We start from the raw sequence: 23,692 nt of genomic DNA on the forward strand, positions 1-23,692 counted from the left end.
GTGCTAGGAAGCTTCCCTCGAGAACGCCTCTGCAATTTCAGGCAAAAAAGAAGGGACTTAACAGATGCCCAATGGTATGTAAACAACATAAGCCCCTTAACCTGGGAAGAGGCCATTGGCAGTTCCTTAATACCATTGGGGGAGTAATACATCATGCAAAAAGGCTGCTAAGGTTACAAGCAGTAGTTGAAATAATGGCAAATGAAACCGAAGAAAGTTTAAGAGCCCTGGCCAAAGAAACGGGCAAGCTGACAGATAGCCCTCCAAAACTGTCAGGCATTGGACATAGTGCTGGCGGCAAAAGGAGGGACTTGTGCTCTCATTGGAAAAGACTGCTGTGTGTATATACCAGACAACACCAATGAGGTAATAGATTGTGCTAGCCACTTAGAACAAATCACATATCTTCCCCACAAAGAGCCAAGTTCTGTATGGAGGCTAAGTAACCTTTTCAATTTCTCTGGCATAGGAAACTGGTTGTTTCAGGGAGCCCTAACTCTCCTGTTTGGAATCCTAATAATTTTTGTATGTTTTCAGTTACTTTCCTGTTGTATCCAAAATTGTGTCAGGCATGCTACACAGATAGCTGCCCCAAACCAGAGTGCTAATTTGATTATTTTAAATATCACTGATGAACAAAGAGATAAAGAACAATTGATATGTGGAACCCAGTCATTGTTGGTCATTGTGTAGCTTGACCAAAAGGAGGGATTGTGAAAGTAGAATGAATTATATTGAAATTATAATTCATTAAAGAAATGCTACTTGAAGAGTTTGTTGAATATAGTTGTCAGGAAGAGAAACATTAAGGAGTTTGAGACAATGGGTCCTCAAACTAATTAACTTAGAGCTCCTACTGAGCTAGGAGATTGGTAAACGTTAGTATGCAAATAAGATATGTATGTATATTTGTCAGTTTCCGCTTTCTTTTGTCTCTTATGTTAAATTGGCTTTGGCTTAGCTGTATAAATAAGTTATCTTGAGCCTCAGAGAGGGGCTCACATCTGGGTGCTTTAGCAAAGCGCTTGCTAATAAACAGAGTGGTCTGACAAATTATGTGAGTCCTGAATCTGACTTTGACAGTAAGTACAGTATTCATTATAGGGTTTGCCCATACTCTTGCCCAAACTGTCTTCTCAAAAAGACCCATTAGGTTCTACTGAAAGTTCAAAAGCTGTCTTTTCTAGTTCACTTGTATACAGCTTTGATGCCACAGTATGAGAACTCTAACCACATCATAAAAGAGCTGATAGGGAATATGGGATGGACTGGAAACAAGCAGGGAGGATTTTGTTTTATTCAGATAACAACATTAAAATGGTATCCTTTCCAGCAGATGCAATTTCCAGCAATGTAGAAAATGGTGACACTGCAGAACAAAGGTTTAATGCATTTATATGGAAAAAAATCAGTAATGGAACAGCTTTCCATGGGGTAGGTTCCATAAATTAGGTTCTCAAATCCATGAATATGCACCACAGCCACTTGCAAGCCCAAGCCCATTTGTCTGCATATCCTTCAGACATGCACAAGCTGATAAAAACCCATGCAAATACAGTAATGACCCGACTTTGAAAAGAGCTCAACATCCAGCAGTAGTTATTGAAGTATGATTCTAAAAATATTGACTATCCCATTGCATGACACACATAAACCCTGTTTTAGTCCAAGCCAACATCTCCCCTATGAAGGAACACTGGACTCCCAAGACCAACCATACTGGGTCAGACCAAAGGTCCATCTAGCCCAGTATCCTATCTTCTGACAATGGCCAATGCCAGGTGCCCAGAAGAATGAACAAAACAGGTAAACCAAGTGATCCATCCCCTGTCACCCATTCCCAGCTTCTGACAAACAGAAGCTAGGGACACAATCCCTGCCCATCCTGGGTAATAGCCATTGATAGACCTATCCTCCATGAATTTATCTAGTTCTTTTTTGAACCCTGTTATAATCTTGGCCTTCACAACATCCTCTGGCAAGGAGTTACACCATGCCCTCAGTTCCCACATAGTCATGTTCTCTTGATATCTTCTGATAAAAATGAAGCATTTGATTTTATACTCACCACTGTATTTTCCTGTATTGTATTCTGCCAGTGTGTGCCCTTAGAATGCAAGGACATCAGGGCAAGAATCCTCTAGTTGCTCTGGCACAGCTCTCCAGTTGTGTAATACCAGGTATACCAATAGTGCTAGAGAAACAATTTTGCCAAACTTTCTATTGAACTGACTTATGTCATCTTTAAGTGTTCGGTCTTTCTCCCCCCCACAAACCAGGATATACACAGGAAGAAGGAAGGATGCCATGCGACAACAGTAAAGCACCCGAGGAGCAACTTTCTTGTAACACTGAACAAGAAACTGTATTAAAACAAGGAAAACAGCATTATTCCTAAACTTACTCTGTCCCTCAGTCTGTTTAAATGCAGAGCTTCTGCTTAGACCTTCCCGTCTGGCTCCCTGCTTCAGATTTAAAGGAACAGTAAGTACAGATATCCTCAAGGAAAGGGTCTCCTTGTATGTTTTGCGTTTTTTCTGCTTGTTCCCTCTACTTTTAGTCCCTTCATCATACCTCTCCCAGTGACTAGAAATGGAAACCTGAAAACTGAGAGAAGCATGAAAATGTGCCTTCACTTCTTACTATCCCAATCAAGGTCCCTTGAAGTCACCTTACTAGTTCTGGTTTCGCCAGTAGGGTGGCACACAGGAGAGCTGTTAAGAAGTCTGAAAAAAAGCAGCGTAGGCTAAAGTAATTGGATTTTACCACTGTCGACTACTATAAAGGATGTGTCTAATGTCCCAAAACAAGGCATACTAGGTTGGCTCTATTGTGACATTGCATTGAGGTGACTGTAATACATTTGGCAACCGTGACCTATGTCAGGTGACTATGAAAAAATCATCTAGTTAGTTCAAGATTCACTAGTGCGTTCGTTTTCAACCTTTTTTCATTTGCAGACGCCTAAAAAATTTCAAATGGAAATGCAGACCCTTTTGGAAATCTTAGACATACCGGTTGAAAACCACTGTTCTATGGTAAAGACAACCTCTTGTGGATCCCTTAGACATAGTCTGAGGAATCCCAGGGGTCCGTGTACAACAGGTTGAAAATCACTGCACTAGTGTAACAAATGGGTGACACACAGGAGGGCTTCCAGCAGCTGGACTTTATTTCCTGGCTGCACTCACTTGACGTAGGTCAGATTGCAAAAGTTCATGCCCCCGTCATCTGACAGGTTAATAACCCTAAGCTCCAAAAGACATAACCTTCTTTTGGGTGGAAAGGAGTGGAACAAAGTATATACTCCATGGGACTCTTATTTGGACAGCATCCACTCACCTCCGGAGGTTCTCAGTGATTTTCCCCCGCTGCCCTTGTAGGTAAAATGGCTCTGGCAATGATGGCTCTTAATGTACTCCCCCAATATGCAGGAAGCACTTACTATGACTGCTTCCACTGCAGCCCAGCAGATACATCTGAGCTGTTTTTATATGTATGCTGCCACACAAGTAACTTGGTCTGAATTTTCAGGGGAAAGTTATGTGGAGAGGGAGCAGGAATTACACAAGGGGAGAAAAAAGTTCAGGAGAACCTGGCCTTTTATCCTCACGGGACTGTGCCCATACTTAGCATCTTTGTGGGGCTAAGGGAGATTTAAAAAAAAATCAAATTCTGTCAAGAGAACTTTGTAGATGTGAATAGCTCTTACCTCTGGAAATCTTAGTGGTTGCTTGCCAAGTTTTCCAGAAGTGGCGGGCTAGTGATTATGGATGCCTAACTTGACATGCTTTGATGAGTTCTGATTTTTAGAAAGTGTGCTAAAAGAATCAGTCTCTTTCCGGGTATCTCAGATCGGGTCTTCAAAAAATGGAGGCACCAAAAAATAACTAGTCACTTGAAAACCTTGGCTGTTGCTCAGAAGCCCTCAATTTTGTGGTTCTGGCTTGCGTGACTCAACAGTGTTTTAACACTTGCTAGACTTGTTGACAGCAACATAAGGCTGTTAAGTTCCCAAAAGGAGTAAGTTTGTTTCTTTCAGATTTTATCCCCTATCATCAAAATTGTATTTGGACTATACACTCCACTCCCTGAACAGACTCAGGTAGCTATTTTCAGAGATGGGGAGTTAGATTTCATAGTGGGCAGGCACACCCTTGTTATCTCTTGTGTGTGCATTCGAGTGCATATCTAGTGCTGATGCACAAAAGTATCTTCAAGGGACTGCAGAGATGTGAGCTATGACTATGTTCTGGTTTTGTCTGTCCCTTCCAGATAGTGCAGGTCCTGAGCCTTCCTATTACAGGACAAATCATACTGATTGGGTGACATGAGGCAGGGAGTGGGTTCAGGAAACCTAAAAAGGCTTTTTAATAATAGTTACTGGAGCACAGGGGAGGTGTTTATAAACCTGTCACTTAATGAAGATGTATCCATCCATCTACTACAAAAGGATATATTAACACTTAGAAGGTTGTTGCATAAATATCACAAAAGTTGGATTTTAAGGTCTCTTTTAAACCACTGAATTTAAAATTAAGAAGTTATAGCTATAGTAGAACAGCAACAGGCTGCAGCAGGGTGTACTTTCCTGAAGGACAGAGGCCTTCTACTTCACAATATACCCAAGGAACATATTGCCGTGTAATGCACACCACAGCAGGGTGTGCCACTTAACACCTGCAAAAAAGCTAGAAGTCTGGCACTCATAAAAGGCTCTGAATTAACAAGCTTGCCATAGTTATGTAAAATTAAACAATAACGAATACAAAATACACAGTTAATGGGGTTATTCTGTTGCATAGACTCAAGGACAGGAAAGTGACAACTGCTGATCTGTGCTTGTGCAATTGCTCTTTTCAGTGGGTGGAGGAAAAGACCCCACCCCACACACAATGGTAAATAGCTTCCCTTCTGTTATAAATGGGAGAAATCTGACCTCTGCCAGTCAGAGGGTTGAGAGCCTGCCTTCCAGAGGGAGGTACCTGTTCCATTTTGGTGAGATCCCAGAGGGCAAGGTGTGTGGCAGAATGAGTGTAAGACCGAAGACCTCAGCTGGAATCATCTGGGCTCCTTTTTCAAAAGGACAGGTAGAGTGTTTCCAATTTTTCTAAAATGTGTTTATAAACACTTATGTTTAGGGGTTATAGATTGGAAATTATGAAGCCACTACTGTCTGTGACTTTTGTTCCTGGTTTCTCTTTGTCTCATTCTCTTTATTAGAAAGGGAGGCATAAAGAATATGGAGTAAGCTACTCGTTTAGCACAGCTTTCCACAGCTCTGGATGAGAAGGCACTTTCACCCATGTCAGTCCCAAAGGCAACACTTAGCATTGTTTTGTTCTTAGTGCAAATGTTATATTTCAAAAAAGTTCTGTTAAATTCTGTTTGGTTTGAGCAACTGAAGCACAAGAGAACTTCTTCTCTGCCCACACCAGCTTTGTAGATCTCAAAACTCCCTTATTAATATTCTCCATTTGTCATGAACATAGTTTTCATTCATGGATGAGCAAAGAGTAGGGTTAAACATAATTACACTAAAATTGTTAGCAATTTACATTCTTTATTTGTGTAATATGGGAGTTCTCCTAATCTTAATGGGATCTTGTAAGGGGGAGTTCTGGATATACACCTGCCCGAGCACATTGAAATTACTGCAGTCATGCTTATTTCAATAATTAGGCACAGCATACACAATGCCTCTGATGTGATTATACTTGCTTCCAGATTATACCCTCCACCATCATATATGTAATAATCTGCTTCCAAGAATGAGGTTTAGTCCTTTAATGATGAAGATGGTAACTTCCCCCCTCCTCCTAACACACACAGACATGAGGTTCATGGCAGTGACATAGGAAATAAATAAATACACAAGTAAAGAGAGCATACTGGTATGGAAATATTAGCTCATTAACTTTTGTGATGCAATACTATTCAAAAACATAACTAATACAAAGAAAAAAGAGCTGGTTAGAAAACGTTTTTCTGCAGGAAAAAATGTTTTCAGAGAAAAATTAAAAACTGAAATATTTCAGTTCTGAAGTTTTGCCACTGTGTCTCATGTGAGTTGTAATTCAGGTGTATCTTGCTCCTGTTCTCCTCTACAAGCCAGGCTCCCTGGTCAGACTACACCTCCCATAATGTATCACAGTCTCCCCTCAGTGGCATTGTAGGGGTAGGAGGCTGAGGCATCATGGGAATCAAGCGGCCATAGTGCATCACGGAAGATGAAGTCCAGCAGGGGCCTGGCCCATAGATGAGAATAGCGGCACGAGGCACCACAGCAGCACTTCACGAGTGAAATGTCTTGGTATTCAGTTTTCGGGGGGAGGGGGTGGGGCAGATAATTTGAACAAATAAATTGTTTAGTCTAAAATGCAAATTTCCATTGAAAATCAGGGTCTGATGGAAATTTTCAATCAGCCCTAGTATGTTTAGAAATTCCTACCTTGATCAGCTTTAAGCATTCCAGTGGCAAAGCTGACCACTGTCTAGGTGGCCTTCCGATATAAACAGTATGACTATATGACTAAACAGTGTTATATAGAAAACTAAATTTAAGTCACCTTATTTTCAGGGGTGCTGAGCACCTGCCCTTCCAGTTAAAAATCAATGGCAGTTGTAGGTGTTCAGCACTTTTAAATATTAGGTCCTCTTTTGTAAGGCTTTCCTTCAGATAAACTTACTGCATCACCCCCAAGCTGAGCTTTTCCTTAAGAAAAACCCTGCCTTCTTCAGCCTGCTGTAAGGGCATGGTCTTCAGTCCCTTTTTATTCAGCTAGCCGCATTACCCTGTGCTGTAGCCCAGTTCAGCTTTGTCTCAGAAACAAAATTACACACACTGGAAAAGAAACAGATTCTCTTTCCAACCTGGAATGTGCTTGCTCCTGGTACCAGCACACTCTCTTTCTACGCTCTCCATTTCCAAACTGTAAAGTGCACCTGAGGGTGAGGGCATGACTTGTAGTTAGCTGTGGAGACGCTCATTCCCCTCCTACATGCACTAATAATTAAAGTAACATACCCATTTATTCTTTTTGAGAGTTATTCCATTTCTGCAATCCATTCCTTAGAAAACCTTACCCCAAGTATCACAAAAAATTATAATGTCTAGACTGATACAAACATGTAATACATAACGTTCTGCTTTGGCTGGGCTGCTTGTACTCAGAGGCGTTAGCTGGACTTGCTTTTCTTTCTCCCTTTCTATTAATTAGCCTACAATATGTGATGTGTAAGGAGTTGCAGCCTCTGGGGTCCCAAGTCCCAGAATGAATGTGTATAATGTAAGGCCAGATTTTCAAAAGAGCTCAGCCTCCAATGTTCCAAGTGCTTTTGAAAATCTGGCTCCAACGGTGGCAGCTGATCACTTTCAGACATGATCATATCTCAAACACACACAAAAAACCCCCCCCCCGAATAACAAGCAAGGAATTTAAAGTGTGTGTGGAGTGGAATCTGTTAAGCAACATTGAGAATGAAATTCCGAACATTTGCAAGTGTGAATATCAAAGTGTTACACTGCAACGGGGCCAGTGCGTGCTCCACCCCTTTGAAAATCAGATAAGATTCAACATTTGCAAGTTATATACACCCTCTTGTTTCTGAGCATAAGTGAAGCCACTAACTGATGCGTTTAAAAAGAAACTTACTCTATGGGGGCAAGTTATTTCATATTTGCCTATTTTAGGGTTTCTTCCACCTTCAAAGGGGAAAAATTACATTTCTCTTCTAGCCCAGTTAGGTGGTACCAGACATTGATGGAGACAGAATATGGGAGTAGATGGAACTCTGGTCTGATTCAGCATGGCTGTTTCTCTTATGACATAATTTATTGGTATTAGAATATAGCTCTTTCATTTTAAATGTGTTTGTTTCAAAAACTCATTTTAGTGTTAGATAAAGCTTCTCTTTCCACTGTGAAATAGTTTGTAGTAGAAAGATAAGAACATAGAGAGGAATAAACGATGGAGACTTTGTTTTGTGTTTCTGGCACTGGACTGGTACTCAGGAGACGTGGGTTCAGGTCATGCTCTGCCACAGACTTCCTAAGTAACCTTGAGCAAGTCATTTAATCTTTCTGAACCTCAGTTCCCTGTCTGTAACATGACAGTACTTCTTTTCTCCCACTTTTTGATCTATTTAGATTGTAAACTCTTCAGGGCAAAGACTGTCTCTTACTATATATACGTACAACTAATAGAAGGACGCACCAGTGTGATTAGGGCATTAACCTAGGATTTGGGAATCCTGGGTTCAAGCCCCAGCTCCACCACCCACTAACTGTGTGACCTTGGGGAAATCACTTGGACTCTCAGACCCCCCTCTGTAAAATGGAGGTAATAGCACTTCTCCTCACAGGGTGTTGTGACAATAAGCCCATTAAAGATTGTGAGGTGCTCAGATACTGCAGTAATGTGGACAATATAAGTAACTAATCTTAGCTGAGGCTTGTAGGTGCTACTGTAACTAAAATAATATATTTTATTAAGGTTACCTGGACTTCTCCCTTGAATCCAGGTGTCTTCTGACAATGATTCGTATCCTAGCTGGCATGTTCCGTTCTCATTTTCCACTGCAAACAACTGAGTCCTGCAAGTCTTGCTCATACAAGTAATTCTCATTCACACACATGGTTTCATTGAATTCAAAGGGATAGCTCCGATAAGCAGAGCTCATAAACATGAGTGGAGCCTTGCATAATGGTGCCCTGAATCTGGAGTGTCAAACTTCTCGCTTATTTCTATAATAAAGAACGGAGTGGTGTTATCAGCGAAGTGCTGCAGAAAGGACATTGCTGAATCCAGGCACACGGGAGCTATTTAAAACTGGCTGTTTTGTGCCTTTGAGGCCTCCAGCAGTCTCTCCTCCCTCATGCAGCTGTGCTGTGCACTTCAAAGACAGCTGGGCTGCTTTAAAATGTAGCTTGTACTTACAGCACTACTTTGGGACCAGTCAGCCAGTTCCCATTTCAACTTTTTAATTAAAAGTCAGACTGTAAAATAGCCAGCCACAGCTCTGTGCTGTTGCTTGGCTAGAAATGTAATTCTCCCCTCTGAAGCTGGGTTACTTCAGAGGAACCAGGAGAGAAACTTCAAAGGCTGCTGTGTCCCTCCTCCGGTCCAGCCGCCACGTTTCCCAAGCAGTCGGCCTCTGACAAACCTTTATCTATAGATATGAAGAGGAGCCAGTTTACCTTTAAAACAACTCACCTCCCATTAACGTCAGTGTGAGCTACACATGTATCAGGCAGATGGACTGGGCGCAATACAGCAGCTGCTCTCTATGGCACAATGAGTTCAGTTTCAGTCTCAGAGCTGGCTAATAATTATTTTAAATGATACTTTGAAAAGGACATGATCATTTTCTTTAATAGGCAATAGAAGAAACCGTTACCCTTACAAAGGATAAAAATGCTCTGGTGAACCTGTAGTGAACGTTTGTTTCTGTATTGTTAACATTCCCTACATCCAGAACTGTTCTTTTCCTTGCATGTAACTAACGCCTTGTCTATACTGCCACTTACGTCAATGTAAGTTATGTTGCTTAGGGGTGTAAAGAAAGAGTGATGTAACTTACATCCACTTAACACGGTGTCTACACCATGCTATGTTGGTGGGACACGCTCTCCCATTGACATAACTTCTGCCTCTTGTTCAAGTGGAATAATTATGTCGATGGGAGGGCGCTCACCTGTCAACTTATCGCATCCTCATCAGACCCACTAAATCAACGCTGCTGCATCGATCACAGCAGTGCCGATGTAGTGGGGGATGAAGACAAATCCTTAGATAGAAGCTTTCAGTAATTTCATATCGAACAAAACGTATACAAGACGACAATGATTTTTGCTTTCAGTTGTTTGAAATGACCAGAAGTCATGCTTGAGAATTCCTAGGCCAGGTTGGATATGAAAAAGAGATCAATTTTGTTAGCTGATAGAACTGTTTAAACACAGAGAATGGCTGAAAATTACCATTACCTGAAAAATTAGAATACAGGGCAATTATTTTCTTCTTTCGAAATAGATTCTGCTTGATGCTTGTAAACTAGTTTTCAAGTATCTGGGCTCCCTTAAGGTGCAGTTATGTGCACCCATGGATCTATTACAGCAATTTATTTTCTGTGCCCTATTTCAACTACAGCCCCGATCCTGCAACTGGGTCTGTGTGGGTGGACCCATGCAGAGCCTGATTCATTTCAACATGGATCAGCTTACAGGATCGGGATCCACATTTCTTTCCTGAATAGATTTTTGCCTCCTGCACTTACATCAGAACAGACGAGGTGATATACTTGTTTTTCTTCCAATCAAATTATTTTAGAGCAGCACATTTGCACATAATGTAGTGTTTAATGTAAATTCTGCTCCAAAACAGGTTTTTCTCTTACGTAATTACTCAGGTACTTGATCTGCCTGACTTATTATATTTCTTATTAATAGGCACGGGAAGGAGTGGAAGACGGGCCGGCAGTGGTGAAGGAAGCTGGCCTGATTGATAAACTAACAGCCCAAGGTATTTTTCAAATGGAAAACACAAATTTAAATACAATTAACATTATCCTTTATAAACACACCAACAAGTACGCAAGCAATGCTCTGGCATCTTCAATGAAAAAAAATGACAAATGTTTAAATAAAACCAAAACACTATGTTTGAAAATTTGCAGAAAATTGCAAAGTACCTAAAAATCACAGAAGCTGTACAAGTTTTGTGCTCACAATTTTTTGTCACCCGAGAGGATTTCTTAAGTGTTTTGAGACTCTTACCTTCTTCATGCAAATTGACCCAGAAGCCCCAATTCTACCCTGCCCCTCCTCTTGGCCAGCAAAAAGCATGTACTTATTTTAGATTTCTGATGATGTCATCTTAGCAGATACTCACTTCGTATGTCCAAAGGTAGATTTCCCCCCCAATCACTTACTGTGAAACTTTATATTTTTCGAAGGCTGGCCTTTCAAATGTGTGTGAATTAAAAAAGCGGGCTTAAGCTGAAAATATGTTTCCCATCCCCACTCCTCCAAGCTCAAAACCACTGGAGAGATGTTCTTCAAACTTTTCTGGAGCAGAGGGAAGCTGCCTAGGTCACAGCCCCGATGGTGCTTGGGAGGCTTAGAACTCTGCTGAAGCCTTGCAGAAGTAGCAGAACCCAACCTTTATTTGGTGTTGAATTAACTGCTGCCTCCCCATCTGACAGAGCGCTGCCTTGTACTTGTACACTGCTGCCTACTTGGTACTTATATAGCCCCCATTGCCATAGTATCCGAGTGCTCTACAGTCTTGGATGTATTTATGCTCACAGCACGTGGGAGGTAGAGAAGTGCTATTAGCCCCATTTTTCAGCAGGGGAACTCAGGCACAGACCAACAAAGTCACTTGCCTAAGGTTACACAGGCAGCCTGCAGCAGAGCAGGGAATTGACACAGGAGCAAATCTAGGACAACACTGTAACCACTGCACCATTACGAATTATTATTATTATTGGTATTACTGCAGCACCTAGGAGAACCAGGACTCCATTGAGCTAGGTGCTGTACAACCACAGAACAAAACACCAATCCCTGTCCCCCAAGAGCTCCTTTCCCTCTAAGCTAGCAGCTAGTTCCTTCCACACCTGCCCTTGCTGACCATCTCTTAGCTATTCTGGGGGGTGAAAGTTTGCTCTCCTACACATACCTCTGGAAGCCATGCTAGTAATAGCAGCATAAGCTCCAGCCTCCGGATTTTCAGAATGGTAACCGAGGCAAATGGGTGAGTTGGGTTAGGAACTGCTCAATAAGGAGCTAAAGAAGAAAAGCAGAGTTATAGATTAAGCTGCAAACAATAAATACACCTAAGCATAAAATAGCTTTGCAAATGACATGTGATTTACTCCGTATTACCTGCTACACAATAATGTTCAATTGTTTTGAACAGGAAATTTTAAATGAAAAATGTACTTCCTTGTGACCTTTAACTTTTTTCCACTGTGCTAACCCCAGGGTGTGATGTTAAAGATTATGGAGCCTTGCAGTTTGATGACATTCCCAATGACAGACCATGTCATAATGCAAAAAATCCTAGAAGTGTTGGGAGCGCAAATGAGAAGCTAGCCAGCGTTGTGGCAGAAGCGAAGAAGAGTGGAAGAACCTGTTTGGTAGTTGGCGGTGATCACAGGTCCTTTGTTATACTTGTCTGTATAAAAGCATGAATGGCTTTCAGAGCTGCACAGACTACCCAAATGAAAAGCCAGTTCATTTTTAGCTAAGTTCTTTCAGTTCAGTTTCAATACTAGCAGTTATCAGTTAAATCTGATCAAAAGCCTTTTCCCATGCCAACATCCCTTTAAAAAGATTGGTAGAAGAGATAATCAGCCTTGGAGTTTTATGTAGATTTGGGTCCTGATCCTATAAACACTTATGCAAGTGCATAATTTTACACAGTGCAAATAGTTCCAGTAAGGGAGGGGTGGGTAGTTAACGTGGCTGTTCACCAAAGCACCGATCCAGCAAAGCACTCAAGCATGAGCATAGCTTTAAAGAATGTAAATGGTGTTGGGATTCCCTTGGAGATCTCTTCATTCAGCTTCCCAAGAACTCAGTTCGACTCCAGATTTCGTCACTCAGGTATCGTAATTTGGCATACAGCAATGCTACGCTGAGTTGATCAGGGAACATCACAGCTCCAAAGTTATACAGAAACTATTTCTCTTTGTACACATTCACACATGGCATTACATTTACTGGACGCTGCATCACTCACTTTAGGATCAGATTGGTTAATCTGTAGGAACCGATCCCAGTACCACATGTTCTATCCACATGCTGTCCATTTTAGACTTTCTCTTTCCCTCATTCTCTACATTCCTAATTTACTTTGTCCCTTGTTATCTAGTTCATAGTAAATAGTTCCCTGGGTGTTCTACCTCTCATTTTAGCTAACTCACTCATTGTCTTTTTAGCCTACTGACCTATCTACTTATCTTATTTAGCACAAATGTCCTGTTTTCAGCCTGACGATTCATTTACCTCCCTAATCCTATATTCCAAAGAATGAGGTCTCCACACAGATGTTAATTACTTCAGGCCAGGTCTCAACAACAAAGAGTCTCATTCACTTCATTGGGACTATTCAAATTGTGCCTCTTTAAGCACTTGAGTATACCCAGCAGAGTGAAGGGGACAACTCATGTTCTACACATGCTTGAGTGCTTTGCTGGATCAGAGCCCAAATGACCATTCTGGACCAGGGCATCTCTGTAGTATGTGAACTCGCTAGCCATGTTCCTGCCAATGTTCAAGAATTTTGCCCTGTGTGTCTGAGAGAGTGTTGACCCCCGAGCTCAACTCCATAGTACACAGGAAGCCAGCCACACCCTTTCCTTTTCCAGCCTTCCTCTTCCTGGCTTCTCCCCACACAGAAGAAATATAGCATTCCCAGCGCATGATGAGCCTTCCTTGGCTGCACAGTGGGCTGCAGATTTTCAACGTCAGAGAATGTTTTCCAACAACAAATACTTTTACAAATAAGTTTAGCATGGTGCTGTGAGAAGGAAAATATCTTGTGTGCTGTGCCATGTAATGCTGTGTTTACACACAACTCTCTGTCTATTCAGCTTGGCAATTGGAAGCATATCTGGCCATGCAAAGATTCACCCAGATCTTGCTGTAATTTGGGTTGATGCCCATGCTGATATTAACACTCCATTGACATCATCATCTGGGAACATGCATGGGCAGCCAGTGGCTTTCCTTCTAAAGGAATTGAAGGACAAGGTAATACAATTGCCATCACCTCTTTACATTGCAACTATCTTGGAAACTCATCCTAAACAGATGTGGGTTTTTGCTCATCCTCTTCTCCCCCTTATTACTATTGTAACATTTAGAATTAGCAAGGGAACCTGCCCACCTATTTCCTCATATTGGGACCCCTTTTTCCCCATGGATCACCCATGGCTCCTGTGGGCAAGAAGTCTGGTAGTCCCTGCCCTGAACCCTTGGGGTTAGCAAGGGGCTTCAAAGCTCTGCCACTGGTCGGGAGCCATGGTAAAGGAGGATCTCCAAGGACCCAGTGTCCTATGGCTCTGATTTGGGGGCAAGGTTTGAAATTCAGCCTGCTCTCAATCCATCCAACCTTTCTACACTCACATTTTGGGCTTTTTAAGAAGTCAAGTCTTATTCTTCACCCTCCCCCTTTGAGGAGGAGGCTGGTTGTTATGGGGATAACCTAGTAAAAATAAAACCTCTTTTGATCCTCTGAGATGCCTGATGTTCCAGGATTCTCGTGGATAACCCCGTGCCTGTCTGCTGAAGACATTGTGTATATTGGACTAAGAGATGTGGACACTGCTGAACAGTGAGTCTAGTTCCTCTCTCAGTAGTGCTCAAATGCCACATTTCCCTTGCCTAAATGGATGTGGAAAAGTTGTGGAAAAGCCCTGGCTGGGATGATTTAACTGGGAATTGGTCCTGCTTTGAGCAGGGGGTTGGACTAGATGACCTTCTGGGGTCCCTTCCAACCCTGATATTCTATGATTCTATGATGTGTGGTGTTGTTGCAGACTGCAGAGTAGGTGCCTCCTTGACCAGTGTGAGGCTTAATGTGATGTGATTTGGAAGTAACTGGCTAGGCAGTAATACTGCAGAAAAGAACTGGGGGATGGGGGGGAGGGAGGATATAGTGGATCACAATTTGAATATGAGCCAATAATGTGATGCAGTTGTGGAAAAAGTCTAATATTCTGGGGTATATTAACAGAGTGTTGTATGTAAAACACAGGAGGTAATTGTCCCGCTCTACCTGGCCCTGGTGAACCCTCAGCTGGAGTACTGTGTCCAATTCTGGGCACCACACTTTAGGAAAGATGAGGCTAAATCAGGGTGTGTCCAGAGGAAAGCAACAGAAATGAGAAAAGTGTTAGAAAACCTGGCCTCCAAGGAAATGTTAAAAATAAAATGTGTTTGTTTAGTCTTTGAGAAAAGAAGACTGAGGGGGGATCTGATAACAGTCTTCAAATATGTTAATGACTGTTATAAAGAGGATGGTGATCTATTGGTCTCCCTGTCTACTGAAGGTCGGACAAGAAGTAATGGGGCTTAATCTGCAACAAGGGAGATTTAGGTTAGTTATTTGGAAAACTAAGTATAAAGGATAGTTAAGGACTACGACAGGCTTCCAAGGGAGGTTGTAGAGTCCCTGTCTTTGGAGGTTTTTAAGGACAGATTAGACAAATACCTACCAGGAATGGTCTAGGTTTACTTGGTCCTGCCTCAGCCCTAGATTTCTATGATTCTATGATGGGAGAAAATAAAGCAGAAAATAGGCCCACCTTCCCCAAAGACAGACAAAATCTGCAATATATAAATCAATAACTGCAGGGAGCAGACAGTATCTTTAAATATCATCTTACCTCAAAAGGTCATGCTACATTCACCAGAAGTGATTTCCCTCCCCTCCTCTCATATCTGCTTTCTCCACTCATGTTCATGAGTGAAACATGGGGGGAAAATCCAGTGACAGCAAAAACTTCCTCCCAAACTGCTCAACCCCTTTTTGCTGACTGAATGAAGCCTGCACCCACAGCCATCAACACCTCTTCTCTACCTTTGGCTCTCTCCTCAAACCAGCTGCTTGCTCCTCTCCTGTGCTGAGGAGTCTCTCCGATTTCTTCAAAGAGAAAAGATGCAATCCAGCAAGAACTCTCACCTTCCTGCCCATCCCCTACTCTGTACATTTCATCTTTTTCACCCCAGTCTGACTCACAGGTCTGTCTCCTCCTTGTCCTCTAATACCCAATCCAACCTCTCTACATCATCTCTTAGCTTTCCCTGCTCTTCTTTGCCTCTTCTCTTATCCTCACCCACCCATCTGGTTCTTTCATCTTCAATCATCTGCTTCTTCAATCAAAAAATATCTTTGATCAACTGCTCCTGCCTGTCCAGCTATTGCTCCCTATCCTTCCCCTGTTTGCCTAAACCAGCATGTGTATAATAAATACATACATTTTAAATCCAAATTTAAGAACTTAAATATTGATTTGTAGGCATCTAAATGGTGACTTAAGGCATCCAAGTTCATATTAACTAAATACATGTTTCAAATATAACCAATATAGATTAGGTGCCTATATATGTGCTCAGATACCCAAGTTCAAAAATTAAGCACTTGAATATAAGCAGAATACTTTACCCCGCACTCTTGCCTTTATAATTCATTCATCTGGTTGATAATTTGTAAGCAGAATTAAAATGTAAAATTTACTTAATATTTGTACTATTTGTTCTCTGATGGAAGATAAACATTTCAGATGTCAGTATATTTACAAAATGCTGAAAAAACAATGTACTTTTAGTTGCATTCATAAGCCGTTAATGTGTCTGCCATGTCTCTTTCAGCTGTATTCTGAAATCTGTGGGTATTAAATACTATTCGATGACTGAAATAGATCAACTTGGGATTGGGAAGGTGATGGAAGAAACACTTAATTATTTGCTGGCCAAGTAAGTAAAGAAACTATTTCATTTTTTTTTAAACAGAATAAAAATTACACTGCAACCCATGCACAAAAATGATCAGGTAAATCACCCCAGAATTTTGAGATCCCAGTCAGTCACTGGCGCACTCCAGGGATGCTGAATAGATACCTGCCAGGACAGTACAGCAAAATTGTTCTAGGACAGTGGGAGAAGAGCTCCTCTATATGTAATAGGACTATGTGGTTGTGTTAAAGTTCAACAGATCTAAGAGAACACGGCACATTTTGCCAAATACTCATGCATATAAATCAAGCCCAATTTATGTACTGTCAATCTGAACACAAAGATCAGAGAAACAAAATTTGTGCCTTGACAGTTACAGAAGACCCACTAAGTATTGTTGATCATATTGTCAAAGATCACTTCAAAACTCCCCTGCATGACGTACATTTAAAACACAGAGGGTTTATTTTAATGGTATTTAAATTGGTGTAATTTAAAGTTTGATGTGAATACTCAAATCAGCCCCACTGGCTGCTCACAACTGTGTCCAAGTCTCTCTTTGGCACTGGATGACTACAAAGGAAGTCATCAGGCACTGTTCTAGGCCCCTGGGTAATTTCAGAGGCCTCTAGTGACTTCATGCCATGTACTTTATGGCAGGGACTCTTTTTGTTCTGTGTTTGTACAATGCCTACCACTATGGGATTCTGGTTCATGACTGGGGCTCCTAGGTGCTACGGGAACACAAGTAATAATAAGTGCCTCCATACTGGCTCTAGGTTCTTCCTCCCACCCACAGATCAAACAGAGCTAGGCTGCTAGGGCTTCCCCCACCTGCTGCTACCGTTGGAACTCTCCATCCTGGGGGCTACAGTCTTATGGGGGGTAGTAAAAGAGGGTAGTAGTAACAGGAAGGAGTGATAGGATGAAATTAAAAAAAAAAACAGCACAACTTTAGGCGGAATTCAGGGAAAGCTTTGTCCCAAGGAGATTGTAAGACTAGAACAGTCTCACATCGGGAAATGGTGACAGCATCATCAATTTAGCTCAAGTTTGTTCATTTTACTCTAGTGAATATATTCTAGGGAACATTCCTTTACTGTTAGCAGGATAGATTAGAAGACCCTATTGGTCTCCCCCATCTCTAGTTTTACAGCCCTAATGTACATACTAGATGCTTTATAAATAAGGCTAGGTTTTAGTCATGGGTACTTTTAGTAAAAGTCATGGACAGGTCATGGGCAGTAAACAAAACTTCACGGCCCATGACCTGTCCATGACATTTACTATATACCCCTGACTAAAACTTGTGGGGGGGGGAGGAGGGTGGCCTGCTCAGGAGGGCACCACAGGTGCTGGTGGGGCAGGGAGTTGCAGCCCAGGGGGTGCCATGGTGCTCGGGGGGAAGGAAGTTGTAGTCCAGGGGGCACCATGGAGGCTGGGGGGGCGGGGGAGGTTTGGTGGGGCTGGGGCAGGATCCCTACCCAGCTTCTGGGAAGTGGTGACCCCCCAGCTCCATGTGCTGCCTCCGCTCTGCCCCAAGCCCTGGTTCTGCAGCTCCCATTGGCTGGGAACTGTGGCCAATGGGAGCTGTTGGGGTGGTGCCTGCGGGTGGAGACAGCACGTGGAGCTAGGAGCTGAAGGATAGGAGTTGCTGTTGCCCTTCTGGGGAGCATCCCCCGAGGTAAGCACCTCCACGCACCTCAACCCCCAACGCTGAGACTCCCCACACCCAAACTCCTGCTGCTGGGGGTCTGGGTGGGGCTCGAGACTGCTCCAGCATTGGCTGCTGCAGAAGTCACAGAGGTCACGAAATCCGTGACTTCCATGAAAAACATGGAGCCAATTTACAATCTGTTCCTTGCTTAACTGTGATGCCGTCCAAGGCAGAATGTCATTCCATAACTTTGTTATGTGGCACAAACGTTTTCTAAGTAGGACACAAGAAGTCTGAATCAGGGGGCTTAAGTTTTTTCATTGTTCGTGAAGAACATTTTCATAGGACCACTTTACAGCTTTTCTGAACATATGTGTTTAATTTTATTCTCTTGCTTTCCACCAATAAAGTAAGAAGAGACCAATTCACTTAAGTTTTGATGTTGATGGCTTGGATCCCTCTCTGGCATCAGCTACAGGGACCCCAGTTCCTGGAGGAGTGACTTTGAGGGAGGGTATCTATATAGCAGAAGAACTTTATAGAACAGGTACAATAAACATCTGAAAATTCTTAATATAGTTTTAGATTTAACATTTATAATGTCTACCTTCAGCATTTGAAGTGTTATGCTGAGGGATTTTCTAACTTTGAGGTACATATTGGATTTTTTCACTGCTTTAATATAAGAGGAATTCACAAATCAAATAAGAGAATGTGATATTCAGTACTGCAAGAATACTCTCCTTCATAGTAATAATGTAGGATGAAGGCTGATGAGCTCACAGTTTAGCTGTGGATGTCCAGAGTAAAGCCCAATTTAGTTCTTAGTCTACAGTTAAAACTAGGTGAGCATTGCCTAAGGCCTTGTCTACACTAAAGGGAAAAGTTGATCTAAGCTACGCAATATGAGTTATGTGAATGGATCCACACTACGCGACGTCGACAGGAGACACTCTCCCATCAACTACCCTTACTCTTCTCGATCCGATGGAGTACAGAAGTCGATGGGAGAGCAATCGGCAGTCAATTTAGCGGGTCCGATTTAGCGGGTCTTCACTAGACCTGATAAATCGACTGCCACTGCATCGATCACTGCAGCTTCAATCCTCTGGTAAGTGTAGACAAACCCTCAGCCATACCTGTCATTAACACTACAATAGCTTGTGGCTCTTGAGTAGGAGAAAGAAAAGGAAAAGAAAAAGAATCCTATTTGCCATGCTTTACTTGGAATAGGTAGTGATACAGATCTGGCAGAGCGCCCACTGCTGAATACTCACTAGACTCCTATGTTTGAAATTCAAGTACTGGATCGTGCATGCTATTAAGCCCACTGAGTCTGAGAAACAGGATTCTCAGGATCTCTTCCAGTTTTCAGACTCCCTGAATGGTACCCCTTTTTGTAAGTGGGACCCCATCATCCAAATGCAGTAGGCTTAAGACCAATGCTGAACTACCACCCCCAAGTCTCACCAATAACTTAACATACCCTTCCCCCGACACTTCACTCAGCAAGCATAAGAGACTTAAGATGCATGCAAAAGTAACAAAGCCTTCACAAACATATCTCACCCTCCTTTGTCCTCACCAGGCGGAGCCCCTTTGGGTTTTGGTCACTCCTTTTAGTGTCCCAAGTCCTTCCTTTCTCCTGCTCAGTCTTGTATTCTTGTCCTGGTCACTGAGAGGCAGCTGCTAAGAACAGGTCATGTCCATTTATAACTTCAAGCCCCCTCTGACATGTGACCCTCCTGGTCTCCCCGTCAGGTGATCAAGGCCCTCGCTTAGGTGATCCATTTTTTGGTTACAACTCACCAAAGTCCAGACTGGAAAAACTGGTTTCTTGCAGCTTGCCACCTTCTTTAGCATACCCATTGTATTGCCAGAGGAAAGTCATTCAGTGTTTACAGCCCTTGACTGCTTTGCAATGTACACTATCACCACCTCTTGGAATTCCAGTCCAAAATGAAGGCAAAAAGACAATAGGGAAGGCACAATGTTGTTGTAGCGGTGTCAGTCCCAGGATATTAGCGGAACAAGGTGGGTGAGTAATATTGTTTATTGGACCAACTTCAGTTGGTGAGAGATACAAGCTGTCAAGCGACACAGAGCTCTTTTTCAGGTCTGGGAAAAGTACTACAGCTAAATACGAGATCAAACAGTTTAGCATAAGTAGTTAACACATATTCTAAGGGCCCATTCAAATCTACACTTTCAGGAATACTTTGCCCATGGCATTCTAAATAGTGAATCCACATGATCTCAAACCAGTGTACTCACATCTGGTAATATCACCTCACCTCTTTGCCTACAGATTAAAACAGCATTAGGATTGAAAATTTAATCAAAGCAGAGAAAGTATCACTCCCTCTTAGTGTAGGAAAAGAAAACAAAAGTATTGCTGAAGAGTGGAGCTCATGAAAATTAAAATTGGAGGGGACAGAGTAGCGACTTAAATAGCAGGTTTTGCAGACCTAGATGTTCTGGAACCAAACGTTCAAATCTCCTCAACATCTCCTCATCCTTCCTTCAGAGAGATAAACTACCATATAGCTTACTCTCTGCGAAGGGCTTTTGGGAAAGACCTTTAACTGAGGTCCTGTCTGCTCTCATAGCACATTTTGCATGAATAGGGATTTACTGATGTCCAGAGACTAAATTTTCCATGCTGTACCTACTGGGTAGCACTCTGGTCTCTGCATAGCTACCACCACAGCTACCTGTCTTTTAGTAGCATTTAATTTGTGAAGTGCTTTGTCAATTCATTGGAACGCAGGCGTTCGATAAAATGTAAAAAAACGGACACAAAGAAGGTTAGAAATTACATGCAACTTTGTAGTATGGGAGCCCCAACAGGCATAGAGCTGATGCAGCTGGCTCCTATGACTTCTTCTTTACACCCTTTGGCTCAGATGACATATTGGGGGTGGGACTGAATGGGTCCTGGGCAGGGAGGGGGGAGTATCCAGAACATTCTGCACTTTGGCTATGCCTCAGGTAGTGTATGAACCCTTGGGGACAAAGCTACCTGGTTCAAATTAGAGTAGCCCCCCAATGATGCTTGAGGCTGAGGATTAGAGTCAGAATTAGCTCTCTGATATCAGCTCCTTGTTGTGGTGTCCAGCAAAGATGAGCACAGTAGAATATCTGACTCTAAATATCTGCATCCTACACTGGGAAAAGGCACACTACTGGTTGTCTTCTTATACGAGCCTTTGTTAATGTTGATAAAGAACAAAGACAAAATCCCAAAGGGGAAAAATACATCCTGCTTTGGAACTCTGTGGTAGTGAGTTTTGAATTTCTTGACCTGAAAAGAAAATTATGTATCAATTGAAATTTTTCTCAGTAGAATTGTCATTTGTTATTGCAGGGTTGCTATCGGTAGTAGATATAATGGAGATCAATCCAGCTCGTGGGAAGACACAAGAAGAAGTTAACACAACGGTCAAGACAGCTGTTTCAATTATCTTGTCCTGTTTTGGTAAAGCACGTGAAGGTTCTCATAGTTCCAGTTACCGTATACCCCAGCCACAAAAATCCATCTGAACATATACAGTTATGTTCCAAGAAGTTTTTCAGTCCTAAAGTATAATATTTTGCTAATGACTGTTGCTTACTGAATGACTTTGGTAACCTCAAGCACAAAAATAAGCTTTTCGTTGAAGCTCAGACACTAATGAGACAGTAATTGTCACTCATGCTAATGGAGGCTGGTGAAGTAAAAAGTGTCAGATTTGCTCATGCTGTTTTCTACTTTATGACAAATTCTAAAAGTCAAGTCAAATAATTTATTACCACCATTATGCAGTAAATCACATTATTACCTCTATTTACTTACCTTGTTTTCGTTACTCTCTATAAAGTTCTTGGTTCGTTAAAAAGAAAGTGGACATTTTTCTTGTGCACTAAACTAAGTTTTCTGGAAGAGATTTCAAACTGTTAGTACTAGATACTCCTTAAAAAACAACCCCCTATGTAGTAAGTAACATTACTTTAGCTCACCTTCTGCATTACTAAAACTTGAGTCAACACATCCAACATGTTATCTTACAAATTAAAAAGAAATTTACATTTTAAAATACCAAATAACTGGATTTGGGAAATAGTTTTATAATGGGTATGTAGGTTTCATTATAAATGAAATATTAATTAACATTATATTGAAATTTTGCAGACAGACTAATATACAGATGTGCTCTAGGCATTATTTTGGGGAAGTTCTATTGCCTGTGTTCTACAAGCGGTCAGAATAGAGGATCACAGTGGTCTCTTCTGGCCTCAGAATTTATGGCTCTATGAAACCATGGAACGGGAATGCACCATGTAAGCTCCCTCTGGTGGCTAATAACTAAATTGAACTTCTTTCAGAGACTGATCTCAGTTAAGTCAGATGACTTTGGCATTACAGACAGTTGTTCAAGTCTTACTAGATGAGTTTTCTTTGATCAAATACATTATATACAAAAATACCTAGGGTGACCATATTTCCCTAAGGGAAAACAGAATACTGCCTGGGGTAGCCCGGGCCCCCCCTACCACCACTGCTCACCTGACCCCTGCTTCCCCACCTCCACACGGGGCTGGCGTCGCCGCTCGCCCACTCCCCTGCACATTCCTCTGCACCTCACTTCTTTGACAGAAGTGGGCATTTGTCCCATTTGCTCTTGCGAATTGATCAAGTTGGCAAGAGCAAACAGGACACTTGCCCACTTTTGCCAAAAATGTCAGGACAGCTGGGACAGGGCTTAAAAAAGGGACTGTCCTGGCCAAACCAGGACATATGGTCACCGTGAAAATACCAGATAGTTAAAAATAGTCAACCATGTGCATGCCTCTGCATTCTCCATGCTGCCTCCTACACAGAGAACAATCTCTCAATGCTTACGCATCAGGCCCTTCTATCGCCTCCCACAAATCTGATTATTCACACCTGCTGTGTTTGCCACAAACATTAACCCATGTTGCCATTGTCTTGGCAGCTGAGGGTCTCACCTTCCGTTTTAAAATCTACAATCAGCTACCCACATGTAGGACTGAAATTGTACCCAAACTAGGCTTGCTGTGATAGTAATTTAAAGCATGAGCAAAAAAGCGCAACTTCTAACCAAAAATATTCAGTCCAACGTAGGCAATATTAGGCAAACAATCATTTCTTTTTAGACCACTGATGATTAAGATAAGAGATTAAAGGACTTTCACATCAAACAATGCTGGTATCTGTTTCTGTTGGTCAGGTACCTTATTACAACTGTCTAGGGCAGCAATTCTCAACCCGCAGCCCATGGAATTAACACACAGCTGCAGCCCAGCTCAGATGCGTGTTAAAGGCCCACCTGCATGCCTAGGGTGGCGGGGACAGGATCGGGGCTTCTGGCGTGCCCTGCATGGTGGGAATCCAGGGTTGGGGCTGCTAGCAGGCCCGTGGGGTCAGGGGCTCCAGCAGAGTCTGGGTCCAGAGCAGTTACCCAGCCCCACGTGCTCTGGGGTCCAGGTCCAGGGCAGCCAGCCCGCCCCGCGTGCTCCGGGGCAGCCGACCGGTCCCGCGGGGTCAGGGGCTGCTGGCTGGACTGGCA

At 42.4% G+C, this 23,692-nt stretch overlaps 1 protein-coding gene across 1 annotated transcript; it reads left to right on the forward strand.

Moving 5' to 3' along the window:
- Positions 1 to 4,939: 4,939 nt before the first annotated feature.
- On the forward strand, positions 4,940 to 21,948 carry ARG1 (arginase 1). Its single transcript, XM_084624372.1, has 8 exons — positions 4,940 to 5,090; positions 10,448 to 10,520; positions 11,987 to 12,161; positions 13,600 to 13,759; positions 14,248 to 14,342; positions 16,382 to 16,486; positions 18,533 to 18,669; positions 21,490 to 21,948. The coding sequence occupies exons 1-8, from the start codon at positions 5,031 to 5,033 to the stop codon at positions 21,663 to 21,665; spliced, it is 981 nt and encodes a 326-aa protein (XP_084480498.1). The 5' UTR covers positions 4,940 to 5,030; the 3' UTR covers positions 21,666 to 21,948.
- Positions 21,949 to 23,692: the final 1,744 nt, after the last annotated feature.

This window comes from Lepidochelys olivacea (assembly GCF_965140295.1).
Source record: "Lepidochelys olivacea isolate rLepOli2 genome assembly, chromosome: 3".
Classification (NCBI taxonomy): Eukaryota; Metazoa; Chordata; order Testudines; family Cheloniidae; genus Lepidochelys; species Lepidochelys olivacea.